We start from the raw sequence: 19,582 nt of genomic DNA on the forward strand, positions 1-19,582 counted from the left end.
GACCTTGAGGCCCCGTCCCTCCATGAGCCAATTAGTGGATTCCAGCATTTTTAGACCAGAGCGAGTTTTTAGCAGGCGTTTTGCATGATCATCCAGCATTGTTACTCTATACCATGATTAAATAAGGGGAAACAGAATAAACTCTTTAAAGGAAAGCTGAACGTCAAGAGGAATGGATGATATTCAGGGAGGAAGTCAGGGTGTTGGTTTGAAGGCATCTTCATGCCTTTGGTCGACAGGAGGGAATGTTTTTGGTTGAATGTTGACGATGATAGATGAGGAACGTTCCAGTTTTATCATCGAACAGTGACTGAAACCTGAGCGAATGAATAACCGAGTCCAACACCATGATTGTCCGTGAGACGAGGCCACCAAACATGTGCTCTGTTAAACTCATGACGAGTACTACGGGAGGCTTTCACTGAACACAAATGAAGGTGTTTTTCTGTTTTAGTGTTGATCAAGAAGGAGGAAACAGCCCCTGTGTTTCAGGAGAAGCTCTGAGAGTTTGTGCTACCATCCTCTGCTCTCTGTAACAGTCAGCTCTGAGGGAGGTTTGAAGCATCCTGAACCTTTGAGGGGCGACTTACTGGAGACAGCTAGGAATGATTGTAGGTCATTATAGGGGAGTTGTTTCAGAGATATGGGGGCGGCTGGGGGGTCAGGGGTTTTGGGGGTCTGGGGGTTTTGGGATCGCAGAAGCTGAAGGTTGTTCAGGTGAAGTTCATTTGGACGAGGGTGTGAACAGGCTCTCTTTTCAGTACGCATACTCTATCACAACACTGCTTCTTAGACGAGTAACCCCTGATGGATGTTTGGTTCCATGTTCTCGGTTTTCTCCGTACCCATGTGGACCCATGTGGACCCATGTGGACCCATGTGGACCAATGTGGACCCATGTGGACCCATGTGGACCCATGTGGACCCATGTGGACCCATGTGGACCCATGTGGACCCTTCCCTTCCTCCAGAGAACACAGGGGCCACTGTAACAGGCACACACTGGTGTGATGATGAATAAATCTCCCTTTGAGCATTCCCACCACTGACGTCTATCACTAATTGGCATGATGACACTGGTGTGTGGGCGGTCCTCCCCGCTCTGTGGGCGGAGCCGCCTCCCCAGAGTCATGTGACCTGGGCTGTATATCTACCATTGACACAGTCTGACAATACGATGCAAACAAACAACATTTATACAGATTGGCAACTTCAGGGCACCGTGCGGTGCAAGCAAAGTCTTTTTTTTTTTTTAATATATATGTTTGAATCCCCGCGGCGACCCCGGAGACGGAGCGTTACTTCTTATCGTCCAAACTGCTGACCAGAGCTGGCAAAGAATGCTGGGAGGGTTCTGAGGTTTTGCTGTTGTTGTTGTTGCTGCTGCCGTCACTGTCAATGATCTCCTCCTGTTTCTTCTCCACCGCTGTCTCTGCAGGGTTGACGGCAGCCATCTTGTTCTCAGAGTTGGTGGTGGCGTTGTTGGCGGTGCAGCCTCCTGCCGGGCTGTGGTCCGGGCAGGCGGGTTCGCTCGTACCGTTGGTCGTGGCAACAGTCGCAACCACTAACGGAGCGGGAATGTCAACCACTAGGGGAGCTGCCTCAGCGTCAGGCTTCGCCACGACCTCCGCCTGGCCGGTCCCTGCGTCGCCCCCTGACCTGACCACAGCCTCGACCACAGCCCTGACAACAGCCCCCGCGGTGACACCAGCGCCTGTAACTCCCGCCCCTGCAGCTGGACTGTTATCCGTTGCTGGGTCTGCGCCTCCTTCTAGCACAGCCGGGCTCTCCTCGCCGCCTCCCGTTGCTCCCGTCGTCTGGTTGTTCCCTCCGTGCTCATCCTGTTTGTCGTGGTCGGCCGAGGAGCTGCCGTCCGTTTCTTTGTCTGCAGAGCCGTCCTCTGTCCCGGCTTCAGAGCTGACCGCCACCTCGGCTCTGTCTGGGACTCTGGCGCTGACGTCCTTGGCGTCTGACTCGGCCAGAGCTTTGTTGAAGTTGAAGGCTTGGATGATGCGGATCAGGTGTTTGACCTTGTCCAGGGACGTCTGCATCTCTTTCTGACGGGCCAGGATGGTGTTTTTGGTCTCCATGCATTTCTGAGGATAGAAGCAGATAATTAAGACTTGACCCAAAGTAAAGTTTAACCTCCACAGAGGCGTCTCTGAAGTGTTTCGCGCTGTGCTGTTAGTCTGATGTTTGTTCTTACCGTGATGGAGTTGCTGAGCTGTTTGACTCTCTGCTCCAGCTGCTCTCGCTCCAGCTTCAGCTCTGAACTCCATTTCATCAGCTTCAGTTTCTCTTCTTCTTTAGCTGCACACAAACAACAAAACCAGACGTTACTCTCACGGCCGCAGCGCCAGCAGACGATGTCAGAGGACGGGGAACGATCGGCGTCACCTTCTTTGTAAGCGATGTAGGAATGAACGATAGCCAGCGTGCCGGGCCAGGGAATGGCTTCTTCTTTTTTCAGGATCTGAGGACACAAGCTCAGAGTTGTCAATGAGGCGGACACTCAGAGGAGATTTAAGGAAGAGTAAGATTAGCGCCACCTTGTGGTGAGGCTGCAAAAGGGACAGGCAATGGAGTGAATGGATGTGAGATGCAGATCTGTGCTGACACAATGAATGAGACAGAAGCACAAAAAAACAGTTCTGCATCGTGTTTATGCTTACAAAGGATTGAACAGTCTCAGACTCTACAGCCCCCTTAACGGACCCTCTCTGGACTGCGGTACCCCCTTCCCCCTGACTCAGGATCAGTCACGGCTGCTGCGGTTACCTGATCTTGGCATTTTGGACAGATCCACATGCCTTTAGGAATGGTTTTCAGGGGTGGATCCAGGCAGTCCAGGTGATAAACACGAGAACACGTGTCGCACATGAGCAACTGGCCACTGCGCCTGCACACAGTGCAGAAATCCTCATGGATGTCTCCCTGTGAGGAAGAATTGGACCAATCAGTTTCGCTGCCCAACCGAGCCCCACCGACCCTCAGCGGAGCGGCGGGGGGCGGGGCGGGGGAGGAGCCGTGATCTGTTTAGTTTCAGGTTGGCTTTGTTCTAGCGGCTAATGGACATGGTGTGTTAATCCACTGAGCCCACAGAGTTACTGGACGTCTGGAGTTAGGATGTGTTCAGAGGAGTGGTTACTACAGCAGCTGGCACGGGAAACCCGCTGCAACGGCCCTGAGACGTCTCCATCAGGAGAGGCGGGCTACGCAAAAAACAAAAAGTACGAAACATAAAAATAAACGTGCTGCAGAAAGCTGGAACAGCGCAAAAAGTCACCACCCAACGGCCCCGAGCACGAAACTCAACCATGGCTCACTAAATATAAAGTTTCACTTGGCGCCCCCTACAGGCCTGGAGCTTCTGTTACATTGATTTTTGCAGCCTTACGGCCATATTCCACCAGATCCACGTCTGGTTCGTCTCCATTTTGTCTCAGCACCGTAACTAAAAGGTTTTTATCTACATAGGAGAAGACGTCTTCAGGAGACCAAAGTTAGACATCCAAAATGATGCTGAAAGGACGTCTCTGAACGTCTCAGTGGGATGTGTCTAAACTTAAGGATGTATGGGGTCCATTAGAAGTTTAGTTTCCTTCTTTGTTCAGCAGTAGCTCTGTCCATAGAGACTTGGGCTTTGTGGAGGATGTGCCCTTGAGCAAGGCACCATTCCCTCCAACTGCTTCATGACAAGTCAAACTAGTAGTCACACTAGTAACTTGGCTGCTGAAGCTATGTGAGGCAGTTTTGTTTCAGAAAATAAGGTTTGTAGGACACTTTTAGAGCTTTGCCTAAAAATATAAATGGTCAGGGCCTCAGGTGGCCCAGTGGTCTCGGTGCCGCCCTCAAACAGGAGGCCCAGGATCAAATCCAGCCTATGACCTGTCTTCTGCTGTATCTACTGTCTTATCCTCGCAGACTGAAGGCAGGAAAAGCGCAAAAATAACTTAATGTTAGCTGGCCTCTACGCTGGATGTTGGAGCAGATCGAGTAGGACAGGAAGTCTAATGAACTGACGATCGACTTTCAAGCTGAAGTCAGATCATCTTTGACTAAATTACGACGCTCCTCTGTTTGTCTGGAGATCCTACATGTAACCATGGCTGCATTGTTTACACGTGAAATCAGCTCTTAGCAGCATGTAGCATGTCAATGCTAACTGGTGCTAGGCCTGATGTTTCCTACAAAGTGAGGAGAAGGAGGTGAGGACGACGTGCTGGTTCTCAGGTGTGAACCAAGAAGTAACGACATGGACCCGTCCTTCCATCCATCGTTATTGGGAACGTAAGATCTATCTCTAATAAGATGGACGAGCTAGCTGTGCTAACCCAGCAAAAGAGGGAATACCAGAGGGCAGAGTAGCATCATGCTATTCACAGACATGGCTAACAGAGCTAACAGCAGACACCAACGCCACATGTGAAGAGCTTCACCTGCTGTGAGCAGACAGGATCCAGGAGACAGAGACTGAACAGACTGCTGAAGAAGCTCAGTCCTGGACCCTGTGGAGGTGGAGGCTGGCTGACTGGACAATGATGGACAAGCTGTCAGCATCTATTTTCTTATGGAGCTTTTTACACTTTCTATACACTTTCTTACTTTGGTTTTCTTGATTGCTGCTGAGACTTCAATTTTGGTTGTACTTGTTACAATAACAATAAACTTCTATTCTATTCTATTCTATTCTATGACCCCAGCTGTCTGTGCAGCGTTGTGACAACAGTCGGTGGTTGCTAACATCGTCCTGCGTTGCTGGTTTGCACGTTGTCTTTCTGCAGCACGTTTTTCAAACCGATCTTTCTGTTTCTCCAAACGTGTTTTTCTGTCGGGCCGTTGCAGCGCGCTTCCTCTGGTGGGCCACTGGAGGCTCCTATCAATGGGTGCTGTTCACTTTGTAAGGCTGGATCAAAGTAAAAACCAAGTGATGACTGATGATTATCACATGGAGACGACAAACTAATGGACGTGTTTGTGGAGGTCTCAGGGTGTAATGACTGACAGAGCTACTGGGCCAATAGGAGTGTGTGTGACGGGGCTTCCAACCCCCTGAACTGTCACCGTCTCCCCCATCGTTACTTACATCCCCAGAGCTGGGGCTGGGCAGGGGGAGGGGATGGACGGGGCTGGAGGGGGAGGTCGGGGTGAGGCTGCCCAGCTCCGTGACGCTGCTGTATTTGGGTGGGCGACCTGGGTGAAATGAGACAGACGACAAAGACGGAAAACAAAGAAAAAAGAAAGATGGAGAGGGGGGAAGAAAGCAAAAACAAACAGTCTGTATGACATACCTTGGAAAGGGAGTCTTCGTTGGCTAGCATGAGACAGGGAGCGGTAAGGGAGGAAGAGGAGGAGTCAAAAGCACAGACAGCAGTGTTAGTGCAGGAGACTGGCTCCGTGCAAGCTGCAGCTGAGACCTACAACAACCTACACCTGCAGTCGCCACATGGACCAGTGTCAGACTCTAACACAGCTACGTCAGCCCGCCCAGCAGGTTTCCTCACAGCTCCAACACTGAGGTCAACACTGAGGTCAACACTGAGGTCATCACTGAGGTCAACACTGAGGTCAACGTCGGCTCCAACACTGAGGTCAACACTAAGGTCAACACTGAGGTCAACGTTGGCTCCAACACTGAGGTCATCATCCGCTCCATCACTGAAGTCAACACTGAGGTCAACGTCAGCTCCAACACTGAGGTCAACACTGAGGTCAACGTTGGCTCCAACACAGAGGTCAACGTTGGCTCCAGCACTGAGGTCAATGTTGGCTCCAACACTGAGGTCAACACTGAGGTCAACGTTGGCTCCAACACTGAGGTCAATGTTGGCTCCAACACTGAGGTCAACACTGAGGTCAACGTTGGCTCCAGCACTGAGGTCAATGTTGGCTCCAACACTGAGGTCAACAGTGAGGTCAACGTTGGCTCCAACACTGAGGTCAACGTTGGCTCCAACACTGAGGTCAACGTCAGCTCCAACACTGAAATCAACACTGAGGTCAACGTTGGCTCCAACACTGAGGTCAACACTGAGGTCAACGTTGGCTCCAACACTGAGGTCAACGTCAGCTCCAACACTGAAATCAACACTGAGGTCAACGTCAGCTCCAACACTGAGGTCAACACTGAGGTCAACGTTGGCTCCAACACTGAGGTCAATGTTGGCTCCAACACTGAGGTCAACACTGAGGTCAACGTTGGCTCCAACACTGAGGTCAATGTTGGCTCCAACACTGAGGTCAACACTGAGGTCAACGTTGGCTCCAACACTGAGGTCAACGTTGGCTCCAACACTGAGGTCAACGTCAGCTCCAACACTGAAATCAACACTGAGGTCAATGTTGGCTCCAACACTGAGGTCAACACTGAGGTCAACGTTGGCTCCAACACTGAGGTCAACACTGAGGTCAACGTTGGCTCCAACACTGAGGTCAACGTTGGCTCCAACACTGAGGTCAACACTGAGGTCAACGTTGGCTCCAGCACTGAGGTCAATGTTGGCTCCAACACTGAGGTCAACACTGAGGTCAACGTTGGCTCCAACACTGAGGTCAACGTTGGCTCCAACACTGAGGTCAACGTCAGCTCCAACACTGAAATCAACACTGAGGTCAATGTTGGCTCCAACACTGAGGTCAACACTGAGGTCAACGTTGGCTCCAACACTGAGGTCAACACTGAGGTCAAGGTTGGCTCCAACACTGAGGTCAATGTTGGCTCCAACACTGAGGTCAACACTGAGGTCAACGTTGGCTCCAGCACTGAGGTCAATGTTGACTCCAACACTGAGGTCAACACTGAGGTCAACGTTGGCTCCAACACTGAGGTCAACGTTGGCTCCAACACTGAGGTCAACGTCAGCTCCAACACTGAAATCAACACTGAGGTCAACACTATGGTCAATGCGGCTCCAACACTGAGGTCAACACTATGGTCAATGCGGCTCCAACACTGAGGTCAACACTGAGGTCAACACTATGGTCAATGCGGCTCCAACACTGAGGTCAACACTATGGTCAACGTTGGCTCCAACACAGAGGTCAACGTTGGCTCCAGCACTGAGGTCAATGTTGGCTCCAACACTGAGGTCAACACTGAGGTCAACGTTGGCTCCAACACTGAGGTCAATGTTGGCTCCAACACTGAGGTCAACACTGAGGTCAACGTTGGCTCCAGCACTGAGGTCAATGTTGGCTCCAACACTGAGGTCAACACTGAGGTCAACGTTGGCTCCAACACTGAGGTCAATGTTGGCTCCAACACTGAGGTCAACACTGAGGTCAACGTTGGCTCCAACACTGAGGTCAACGTTGGCTCCAACACTGAGGTCAACGTCAGCTCCAACACTGAAATCAACACTGAGGTCAATGTTGGCTCCAACACTGAGGTCAACACTGAGGTCAACGTTGGCTCCAACACTGAGGTCAACACTGAGGTCAACGTTGGCTCCAACACTGAGGTCAACGTTGGCTCCAACACTGAGGTCAACACTGAGGTCAACGTTGGCTCCAGCACTGAGGTCAATGTTGGCTCCAACACTGAGGTCAACACTGAGGTCAACGTTGGCTCCAACACTGAGGTCAACGTTGGCTCCAACACTGAGGTCAACGTCAGCTCCAACACTGAAATCAACACTTAGGTCAATGTTGGCTCCAACACTGAGGTCAACACTGAGGTCAACGTTGGCTCCAACACTGAGGTCAACACTGAGGTCAAGGTTGGCTCCAACACTGAGGTCAATGTTGGCTCCAACACTGAGGTCAACACTGAGGTCAACGTTGGCTCCAGCACTGAGGTCAATGTTGACTCCAACACTGAGGTCAACACTGAGGTCAACGTTGGCTCCAACACTGAGGTCAACGTTGGCTCCAACACTGAGGTCAACGTCAGCTCCAACACTGAAATCAACACTGAGGTCAACACTATGGTCAATGCGGCTCCAACACTGAGGTCAACACTATGGTCAATGCGGCTCCAACACTGAGGTCAACACTGAGGTCAACACTATGGTCAATGCGGCTCCAACACTGAGGTCAACACTATGGTCAACGTTGGCTCCAACACAGAGGTCAACGTTGGCTCCAGCACTGAGGTCAATGTTGGCTCCAACACTGAGGTCAACACTGAGGTCAACGTTGGCTCCAACACTGAGGTCAATGTTGGCTCCAACACTGAGGTCAACACTGAGGTCAACGTTGGCTCCAGCACTGAGGTCAATGTTGGCTCCAACACTGAGGTCAACAGTGAGGTCAACGTTGGCTCCAACACTGAGGTCAACGTTGGCTCCAACACTGAGGTCAACGTCAGCTCCAACACTGAAATCAACACTGAGGTCAATGTTGGCTCCAACACTGAGGTCAACACTGAGGTCAACGTTGGCTCCAACACTGAGGTCAACACTGAGGTCAACGTTGGCTCCAACACTGAGGTCAACGTCAGCTCCAACACTGAAATCAACACTGAGGTCAACGTCAGCTCCAACACTGAGGTCAACACTGAGGTCAACGTTGGCTCCAACACTGAGGTCAATGTTGGCTCCAACACTGAGGTCAACACTGAGGTCAACGTTGGCTCCAGCACTGAGGTCAATGTTGGCTCCAACACTGAGGTCAACACTGAGGTCAACGTTGGCTCCAACACTGAGGTCAACGTTGGCTCCAACACTGAGGTCAACGTCAGCTCCAACACTGAAATCAACACTGAGGTCAATGTTGGCTCCAACACTGAGGTCAACACTGAGGTCAACGTTGGCTCCAACACTGAGGTCAACACTGAGGTCAACGTTGGCTCCAACACTGAGGTCAACGTTGGCTCCAACACTGAGGTCAACACTGAGGTCAACGTTGGCTCCAGCACTGAGGTCAATGTTGGCTCCAACACTGAGGTCAACACTGAGGTCAACGTTGGCTCCAACACTGAGGTCAACGTTGGCTCCAACACTGAGGTCAACGTCAGCTCCAACACTGAAATCAACACTGAGGTCAATGTTGGCTCCAACACTGAGGTCAACACTGAGGTCAACGTTGGCTCCAACACTGAGGTCAACACTGAGGTCAACGTTGGCTCCAACACTGAGGTCAATGTTGGCTCCAACACTGAGGTCAACACTGAGGTCAACGTTGGCTCCAGCACTGAGGTCAATGTTGACTCCAACACTGAGGTCAACACTGAGGTCAACGTTGGCTCCAACACTGAGGTCAATGTTGGCTCCAACACTGAGGTCAATGCGGCTCCAACACTGAGGTCAACACTGAGGTCAACACTATGGTCAATGCGGCTCCAACACTGAGGTCAACACTATGGTCAATGCGGCTCCAACACTGAGGTCAACACTGAGGTCAACACTGAGGTCAACACTGAGGTCAACGTTTGCTCCAACACTGAGGTCAACACAGAGGTCAATGTGGCTCCACAAGAACTTACTCTTCCGATTGGGCCCTGTGTCCGGATCTCTCTGACTAAAAAAAGGTGCAGGATACATTTCAAAGAGGAGACTGTGCTGCAAAATCAAGAATCCTACATTTCCCATGATGCACCAGAGCTGCAGCTTAGCTACTTGAAGATAGCACACTGTGGGCTACATGAAGCAACAAGTGGCAACTTTCAATCCTCAGACCCATTACAAATTTAGAAGTGTTATAGAGTGCAGTTCCTGAAGTGTCCACTTGAGGCCGACTCCAGAAACACTAAAAACCACAGTGGTTTATCTACCTCTCATTTAACAGTTAACCTCAAAATGAATTAAAGCTCCATCACTCAGTCATCTTGGAGTAAGATCAGTTACCTAAAAACAAAGGTGATCTCTGAAACACTCCTCAGGTGTGTTCACCTGCCTTCAGGTGACCTCAGTGACCTCTTTACAAACAGGATTTCCTCTTGGTTCAGGCTCCTGATGTGATAAAGTCTGACACTTGTGAGTTTAAATATTAGTTTTTATGTCAAATGAAGATTTCATGGGGAGTATTAACAGTGTCCTCAGTTAGTCATTAAACAGGAAGTTGGTTAAACAGAAGCCGTGTCAGTGTCTACACAACAAAATCTGAAATCCAAGCAAGAATCAAGCCTCATTTCTGTCTTTAATATTAAAAATGAGACATTTTTCAGGAGCAGTCAGGTGAATGTGGCTCAGATTAAGTCTAAGAAGAAAACATTCACTAAAAATAAGACATGAAGACTTGTTTGGATTTCAGTTTTTGAATTGTTGAAGTCGTAAAAGTCGGTTAAAGTTTGTCAGGTCAGTCACAGTAGTTGTCTTGTTGTCGTCTGCTCTGGGTTTAAAAATATTTTCCTGTTCAAAATAAAAACAATGATATAAACAGCTCATCTAATCCTGTTGAAGGTGTTCTGCTTGGATGTTTAAATGCCTACATTTCCCATGATGCCTTTCAACAAGAACACTCTGGAGTCAAAGGAGTGAGAGGAGCAGCAGAGAAAAAAGCACTGGAAAGAAACATGTTTGTTACAGTTTAACATCTGGAAATAATATAAATAAATAAATAAATGAAAAGAAAACACATTTTATACATTTTTTTGTTTTTTTTTTCTGTATTTTTTCTGGCATAATTTTTAAATTAAAAAAAATAATTGTAGTAAATAATTTTTCCCGGTGAATAAATTCCCTTTGAGCTAACTTATTTAGCCTTCTTAAAAACTAAATTAACCTGTTGTTAAAAATAAATACATGGCAGAATATAAATAAAGATAACTTATTATTAACTTATTTCTTTACCTAAATAAGCAAAAACAAAACAAATGCTACAGTTTCAAGTATTACTTCACACACAGGGTCTCTGCCAGTTTCAACAAGTCAAATTTAAGACTTTTTAAAGACTTTCGAGACCATATCTAACACAATATGAGACCCATTTCACATCCATACTGGCAAAAAAAAAAGTACCAAAGACATAAAGGAAAGTCAGACAGGGGTTGACACTACGGTAGATCATGTCTTAAAACCTTGTAGCAGTGAAACAAATGAGTAAAATCCTTCATTGCAACCTGTGTTGAGTTGTTTAATCTGTTGTTTTGCAGAGGAGCTGCAGCTATTTTTAAGAGCTTCCAAAATTGTATTGTGGACATTTTTTTGAGATTTTAAGGAGATTTTGAAATGTCTAAAATCCAAACATTTGAGTGTAAGGCCTTAAATTGTTTGAGACTGTTTGAGACCCCAAAGATATCCTGTACACAAACCCTCTTCTTCATCTGTTTTCTTGTCTTTTGCAGATGTATTCCCTACAGTCACTCCTCTGACTCTCGTGTGAACAGGTGTGAAGATTTGACCTGATTACTGTTTCTTATCCAGGTGTGACAGAGTCAGAAACAACATGAAGTAAACTGATTAAACTGGATTTAACTGGATTAAAACAGTTTAATTACTCTGATGACGGTTTGATGTTTTCAATCTGCTGTGGTGTGTCTGAACCAGCAGCGTCTCTGACGGACAGGTGATCTGTCTAAAACAGGAGCGTCAGGATTTACTGAGCCACCTTCGCTCCTACACGCACGACCTAAACTCTGAGTAACGCTGAGCCTGACAGGAACAAGACCCTGCAGCTCAAACAGCTGACTGTAAACCTGAGCGCAGGATTTAAGGCTCTAAAGGTGAGCATGTAGAATCAGCTTAATGTGTTACACCTGAGAGGAGCGACAGGAAGCAGGAGCAGCAGGAGGAGGAGGAGGAGGGAGGGCGGAGTTACAGCGAGTCATTAGTACGAGTTAAACATCAGAGTCTGAAGAAGTGCTGAGCTGTCTTTACCTTCATTAACACCTGACTGTGACCTCAGGTAACCTCTGGTACCTGTCTACCTGTCTCTGCTCACACCTGTCTCTACCTGTCTCTGCTGTGACCTGTGGATCAGAGTTTCATACGGACCTCTCTTCCTGGTCCCCTGGTGCAGAGGGCTGTTCAGGTAACTGACCGCGCTCTTTTTCCTCTGAGGGAGAAACAGAAGGAGGAGAGGAGTCACGTCACAGAGACGTCCATGGAAATACATGTGAACAAACATCAAAGTCCTCCTTCAATCCAGCAGGATCCACATAAAAAAGTAACATGAAACAAAAAAACCTGACGTCCAAAACAGGCAAGACAAAAAACACAAAAAAGACTGAAACTTGAGAAAGAAACAGTTTGAAAAATGAACAAAAGACACCCATAAAAATAAAAAATAAATAAGTAAAAAATACTTGAGGAAAAAGAAATTAAATATAGCCAGATAGACAATTATAATTAAACAATAAAAAAGAAAACTTAAAAGAAAAAAACGGAAAAAAATAATTGAAAAAATAAAAATAGAATATAGTCATAAAAAGTTGAGTAAAAAAAGGTAATAAAAATCTTAAAAAACATAAAACTTTAGTTCAATTTTTTTTTTAAAAAAAAGGAAACTAATTTTAGTAATAAAATAAATGTTCAAAAATGAACAAAATAAAATCATAAAAAAATAATCAATCAACAATAAATAATAATTATAATAAATAAATAATTATAATAAATGTTACATTTTAAAATATAAATAAATATTGAAATTAATTTTTAACAGTTTATATTATAAATAAAACTAAACAAAAAGGGATTATTATGTTTAAATCTTAGAAGATGCAATAAAAAATCTGCACATAAATTAAGAATACATAGAACTACAACAACCAGAACAGAGAATTTAAAAATTAATGTAAAATCTTTGAAAATAAAAAAATAAAAATAAATACTTTCAACAACTGGGTAATCAAATGATAACTTTAAAGTAAATAAATACAATAATGAACAACTATAAAATAATTTACAAAAATAATAAATCAAGTAACAAAAATCTTTTCTTTCAACTTATAACGGATTTTTTTTCATAATCAGATGAGCTAAAATAAAGACAGAATATTTTTAGGAGAATCTTTGGACTTTTTAAGGAAGAAACTAAAACAAAAGTTAATAAAAATGATTCAAGGAACCAGGAAAGTGTAACTGAAGGCATGTGTTCATCTAATTAGCGTTAGCATCATTATCCTTCATCTTCCTCTGTAACAGAAAGCTCTGACCTCCGTCCCTCTGAACCCAAACCCAGTCAGGAGGAGAGCTCTGGACACGGTTAAACCAAGTGTTGGTACCTCTGGTTCAAACACAGCGCCGCTGTACACCGGGTTGGCCGTCGTTCTCCTCTTCCTCTCCTGTCGTTTGCTCTGGATTTCTACGATTAAACATAAACAGAGACGTTAAAGATGAGCTGCAGCAGAAACAGGAGGAGCAGGAGGAGCAGGAGGTGCAGGAGGTGCAGCAGGAGAACAACGTCTCACCCTCTAAGTGGTCGTGTGTGACGAGGCCCAGAGACACCATGAAGGCCAGTTTCTGCAGAGACAAAAACAGGTTATGATCAGGACCTCTCAGGGAACCCGTCTGAGTCTGAGTCTGGGTCTCTGTTACCTCAGGGTTCTCCTCTCTCTTGGGCCTGGGGGGAGGAGGTGGAGGAGGAGGAGGAGCAGGGGGAGACAGAGGGGGAGTGGAGGAAGAGGGGAGGCTGACGACGGCCTTCTGCTCCACTGCTCCGCCGGGTTTAACAGTCTGCTGAGAGGAGGAGAGGAAGATGGCGGTCAGTGAGGGTCAGAAACAAAGATGGAGGTCTCTGCTGGCCTTGGTTCAGAGACCGCCTCACCTTGGGCTCAGGGGTCAGGCTGCTGATCTGGATCGGCTGGACAGAAGTCGCAGTGAGGATGGGGGTGGGGTTGAGCGCCTGGGCGGGGCTTGCGAGGCGGGCGGGGCTGGCAGAGACCGGCGTGGTGATGACAATGCCGGTCAGCGGGGTGGTGCCGGTCTTACTGCACGGCTGCCCGTTCACGATGCGGACCTGATGGATCGGCGCCGCCGAGGACAGCGAGGACGACAGCTTGGTGGCCAACATGACCGGCCTCTGGAGCAGCTGGGGGGCAGCCATCATGGGAGGGGGAGGGGCCGGAGCGATGGGGACATTGGTGGGCGTGGCCGGTTTTGGCCTTACCTGGAAACAGTACACAGCCAATCAGGAAACAGCATCAAAGTGACCAAACAGTGCCAGGTAACACCACCGTGGAGCTCTGCTACAACTACTGTGATCCCTAGTGGACACCCAGGGAACTGCAGCTTAACATGGAGCCCTATAAAGACTAACTCACTGCTGGACAAAGACTCTAGTGGACACTTAGGGTACTACGGCTTGTTTTAACATGGGGATCTATAAAGACTGGCTCACCTCTGGACACAGCCTCTAGTGGACACTCAGGGAACTGCAGCTTATTTCAACATGAAGCTCTATGTGACTGACTCACTGCTGGACACAGACTCTAGTGGACACTCAGGGAACTGCAGCTTATTTTAACATGGAGCTTATGGGGACTGACTCACTGCTAGGCACAGCCTCTAGTGGACACTTAGGGTACTACTGCTTGTTTTAACATGGGGATCTATAAAGACTGACTCACTGCTGGACACAGACTCTAGTGGACACTTAGGGTACTACGGCTTGTTTTAACATGGGGATCCATGAAGACTGGCTCACTGCTGGACACAGCCTCTAGTGGACACCCAGGTAACTGCAGCTTATTTTTACATGGGGTTCTTTTTTTTTTTTTCTTGATTCACGGCCTGTCTTTTTTAAATACGGCCTAAAAAAGGAACAAAAATGGCGATTAAGCGTTGATGTGTTTCTGACCCTGAGGTTTCCTGGATGGAAGCTTCCAGAGCTCCCAGTGGCGTTACTCAGCACAGATCAACATCAGCAACATGTTTCCACTGAAAGGGTTAAAACACATCGACAGCCAGGAACACAAAATACCAAGAAGCTGCAGGAAAACAAGCCCTCAGCACAGAAGGTAACACACACACACTCTCACACACACTCACACACACACACACACACACACACACAGGCAGGAAACCTTAAAAACAACCCCATCACAGGTCAGTCGGAAAATCAAAACAACAACAACGAGAGGAGAAGAGATGAGTAGAGGCAGCACAGAGCAAACAATGTTTTAGTGCCACGGAGCAAGGCATGAGTGTTTGCTTTGGTGCACTCCTGCCCCCTGCTGGAGAGTGAGCGAGTCACCTCATGTGGGCCACACACACTGATCTGAGAGGGGTTAGGGTTTGGAGGCGGGTCTTACAGAGACGCACCTGTGGCTGAAAGGTGGGTCGAGGCGTCAGTCTAGGAGGAGGGACAAACTGAGGAACTTTGATTGGCTGGGCAGACGTGGTGGTGGCCTGCACCTGAGACAAGACCACAGCACATGGGGATCTGTGCTAAAGACACACCTGCAGCTCAGACACGGACACACCTGAAACACTGACACACCTGAAACACTGACACACCTGATTCACTGACACACCTGATACACTGACACACCTGTAGCTGAAACACTGACACACCTGATACACTGACACACCTGATTCACTGACACACCTGATACACTGACACACCTGTAGCTGAAACACTGACACACCTGAAACACTGACACACCTGATACACTGACACACCTGTAGCTGAAACACTGACACACCTGAAACACTGACACACCTGTAGCTGATAACTTCCTGCCAGACTGACGAGCTTTCTGTAGTTGCACCACCAGGTGATCCTGAATTCTGCCCTTTGGTACGCTGCTACTCACCTTACTCTAATTCTACTGAAACAGCGAGCTAACTGCTGCTAGCACGTTCGCTAACCTTAAAGTTACAGCACCCTTAAATCCCAGGCTGCCCTGAACGCATCTCTCCCAAAGCGGTGTGAGACTGAGAATGTAAACATTAGACCCTAACCCCTAATTACCGACCCGTACCGTCCCACTTTTTGGTTTCCCTCCGTTGGGGTGACAGACATAGCGATCCAACCTCAGAAGGTGTTATACGATATATATCAGGATTTTTTGTTTGACAATATCAAAATCGTGATTCTTTGTCAAAAATTGTTTTTTTTCCAAATTTGAATTCTTCATTTCAGTCTAAGTTTATAAACTAGATTGGAAAAAAGTTCCCACTTTTCTCCAGCAGAGGGCGAAATGTTTCTCTCTGACTCAGGTGATGAGCATTTTATGGGAAAAAATGGCTCCTGAAACAGCCTGTAGACTTTATCATCATCATTACTTAACTTTTTCACATGGTCTGGAGTTCAAAAAGCAAACTTAAAGCTATGGTCTACGATTTGGAAGCTTTGTACATCTTAATAACACCGTTTATAGCGCTGTAATGGTCCTATGGTGCAATCTACACAATATAAAGACCAAAAAGAACGAAAAAAATCCATTCGGTATATCCACTGCAAAGCTGGAGACTAGTTGACCAATCCGAACTGTGCATGGCATGCAGGGTTCAGATAGGTCAGAGAGTCCATCCAATCCCCTGTCTCCCTCGCTTCGCACTGTCATGCCCATGGTCCCACCCCGTCCTTCCCCACTACCCCTCTCACGTCAGCTAGCTGCTCAGCTACCAAAGCGTCATGGAGCCAGAGAAGACCCAAACCAGGAAGCTGTTACTGTGACCCTCCACAGGGAAGGGAAGAAAAGGAAAAAGTTTCAAGGAAAAAGCTGCAGAGGGATTTGGGACTGATGTCAATAGATGTTAGCATAAGTTAGCCACACATCTTTAGCATTGTAAACTGAGCTTGTGAGGACACGCAGAGAAAGGTAAAGCCCCGCCCACAGTCGGCTCTGCTCTGATCAGCTGGCAGTGGCAACGTCAGACCTGCTTCACCGCTAATTCATGGTTCTGATCGCGTCGGTCTGATTGAAAAAGCTCCCACTGTGTGTTACAAGGAGGATGACTGTCTGTTACATTTTCTGCTTCTTGCTCTGTCAGAGGGGGCGTGTTGTTAGGAGGCGAAGAGGGCGATACGTGCTGGGTGGCGGGATCCTGGAACATAGAGGGGAGGGGTGAGTGAGGCTGCGTTTTTCAAATGTGTCTCATCAGACAAACTGGGTTTCAGATCGTAGACCGTAGCTTTAACATCAGAAATATTGAAGAATGGCAGTTTCAATCGAAGCCCAAAAATCATAGAATAATCGAATCTGGAGAGAGCAAACCATCCCAGCCCTACTCTCCACCCTCCCACCCACAGGTGAGCTGCTGCAGGCTCTGTTTCTCCCTCAGGCAGTCAGCTGCTCCTACAGCGACACACTGAGACATCACCTCTGTAGCAGCAGCACCATCACACCTGACCCTGACACGCCCACAGGTGTCGTACCAACAGGTGAGCTGCTGCTCTGTCATACCTGTCCCTGTTACTCCCTCGACACGTCTGGCTCCTCGGGGACCTGAGGGTAAAGGTCAGCACCGTCAGCTGCTCTGCCTGAGGCCACCACTCACAGCCCAGCCTGGTTGAGACCATGTGACCAGAGAAACGTCTTCCCTCGAGCAGGGACACGTCAAAACCTGAGCCAACCCTGAACGCAGCTTTAAAGTCTCTCCTCAGCTTCACCACAACACAAACTCTTCATGGTTATGACACATGACTGACAGCAGGGGGAACCAGAGGGTCTTACCACCATGGCGTTCTTTGATACCAGTCGCACAGGCTCCGAGCTCTGATTGGTCAGCTTGCTGGCCACCTGCAGGTTGATGGGGGCGTTCTGTGAGTCGGGTTTGGTGATCGCTGCGGTGACCATTGCGACAGTGGGGGGGCGTTGTGGCAGGACAGAGCCGGGGAGCGTGGGCGTCGCGGCAGCTTTCAGCACCAGAGGTAGAGTCTTCGTGGTGAGGACCGGCGTGACCGTCAGGGTCTGTGGAGAGACAGACGACACATAGTTCCTGTTGTTTCTCCAAAGAGTGATTCATGAGCTGGAGCTCCAAAAAACAAACACTGAAAATAATTAACATCAGTCCTAATCTAAGCTCTCGTTACATCAACCTGTGTCAGGTAAATAAAGACACAAAGGGTGTGTGTTGGTGAGGGTTCCTACCTGCTGCAGTCCTCCAGGTATCTGCTGGCTCTGCAGCAGGTTGGCCGGCTTGATGTCGCCACCTGCTGGAGGAGTTTGGACGTGCAGCTGCAGCTTTGCCTCCGGCTCCTGCTTCACCAAGAGCTCCTTTCTCAGCTGCTCCACCACCTTTTTCTGCACGAGGAGAGGAGGCAAGAGGAGGAGAGAGGAAGAGAGAGGAGGAGACAGACAGACGGAGAGAGGAGGAGACAGACAGACGGAGGGAGGAGGAGGTTAGACACAGGAGAAGAGTTTTAAAGAACTCTTCTTCTTCTTCTTCCACTCTTTCCTGATTTGATCTTTTCTTTTTCCTCTCTGTTCTCTGCACATTAACCACTCTTTTTCTGACTAGTTTTTTTTAATTACTGTATTACATTCTTTAAATGTGTACGTAGGTGTTATTGTGGATTATTTTGAGATTTCAGTTTGATAAATTTTCAATACATTGAGGGGAAACAGTTGTTAGTTCATTTATTCAAAACTAGAAAACATTTTCTGACTCTACTCTGAAAAACAGAATTATAAGAATCTGAGTTTAGCTTTCTGCAAGCTCCAAATGTTTGTCCAGCAGTTTTCTTCACATAACAAGAAAATATCTGTGCTATCACTATTTTCTAATAATTTTCATTATTATAATTATTATTGTTATCATTTTTTTATTTTTTATATTATCTATTTTTATTTTATTTTATTTATTTTCTTTTTTATTATTATAATCATTGTTATTATTACAATCATTTTTTTATATTATCTTTTTTATTTTATTTTATTAATTTTATTATAATCATTATTATTGTTGTTATAATTATTATCATCATCATTATTTTTATTTTTGTTTTTATTTTTTACTTTATTAATTTTCATTATCATTATTATAATTATTATTATTTATTTAAATATTTTTTAATTTAATTTTTTTCATTATCATTGTTATTATCATTGTTATTATTACTATTATTATTATAATTTTTTTTTATTTTATGAATTTTCATTTCTATCATTGTATTTTCATTGTTATTATTACTATTATTATTATTATATTTTATTTTTTATATTTTATTAATTTTTATTATTATCATTGTTATTATTACTATTATTATTATTATTATTTTTATTTTTTTTTTATTTTATGTTGTAATTTTATTGTCATCTTAGCAGCTCTGTTTCTGTATTAAGTGGCTTTGCAGACCCCTAAAAGTGACCAGCGACAACTCCAGTAACTTTCCTGGTCTTTGGAGACTGAGTGAAAGCATGTACTGATCTGCAGCTCCCTCTACTCCTCAACAAGCTGCACTGAGCTCCTCCCCTGTCCGAAACAGACAGGCAGTTCCTCCTCACTAACGCAGCAGCTCCTCTCAGAGCGTGGTCACACCAGCCGTCTGTACCGTGCCCAGACGTTAGTGTGCCGTGCTCAGGAACAGTTCTCGTCCGTCAGTACTTTGGCTCCTGTTCGTTACAGAGCACCACGTGTGAGAGCTGGAGCTGTTTCTGCTCCTCTTTTGTCCTTGGTCTCAGAATAAACCCACGGCTGGCTGCGAGAACGCTGGACCAACCTTTCTCTGCTGCTGCTGCTCCTCTGAGCTCAAAGATCCAGGTTTCATTCAGGGAGAAATAATAAAAAATAGATATGAGGCAGAGCACAGGCTG

The 19,582-nt window shown here is 46.7% G+C and overlaps 1 protein-coding gene across 7 annotated transcripts in view; it reads right to left on the reverse strand.

Annotated features, from left to right (window-relative positions):
- phf21ab (PHD finger protein 21Ab) overlaps positions 1-19,582 on the reverse strand; it is a 38,472-nt gene continuing 18,890 nt past the window's right edge. Inside the window, exons 7-19 of one of the 7 annotated variants that reach the window (XM_074677391.1) lie at positions 17,918-18,070; positions 17,501-17,737; positions 15,141-15,233; positions 13,645-13,986; positions 13,416-13,553; positions 13,289-13,340; positions 13,103-13,182; positions 11,874-11,934; positions 5,087-5,193; positions 2,779-2,934; positions 2,398-2,473; positions 2,207-2,310; positions 1-2,096 (exon numbers count right to left, since the gene is read on the reverse strand). In XM_074677391.1, coding sequence (XP_074533492.1) covers positions 1,299-2,096; positions 2,207-2,310; positions 2,398-2,473; positions 2,779-2,934; positions 5,087-5,193; positions 11,874-11,934; positions 13,103-13,182; positions 13,289-13,340; positions 13,416-13,553; positions 13,645-13,986; positions 15,141-15,233; positions 17,501-17,737; positions 17,918-18,070 — 2,397 coding nt within the window. In that variant the 3' untranslated portion in view covers positions 1-1,298. Of the gene's footprint in view, positions 2,097-2,206; positions 2,311-2,397; positions 2,474-2,778; positions 2,935-5,086; positions 5,194-5,291; positions 5,315-11,873; positions 11,935-13,102; positions 13,183-13,288; positions 13,341-13,415; positions 13,557-13,644; positions 13,987-15,140; positions 15,234-17,500; positions 17,738-17,917; positions 18,071-19,582 lie in introns of all 7 variants that reach the window. The other 6 variants (XM_074677393.1, XM_074677392.1, XM_074677390.1 and 3 more) reach the window with 6 other exon arrangements.

This window comes from Halichoeres trimaculatus, unplaced genomic scaffold (assembly GCF_033239565.1).
Source record: "Halichoeres trimaculatus isolate MK-OKI-2021-1 unplaced genomic scaffold, fHalTri1.1 fHalTri1_scaffold_10, whole genome shotgun sequence".
Taxonomy (NCBI): domain Eukaryota; kingdom Metazoa; phylum Chordata; class Actinopteri; order Labriformes; family Labridae; genus Halichoeres; species Halichoeres trimaculatus.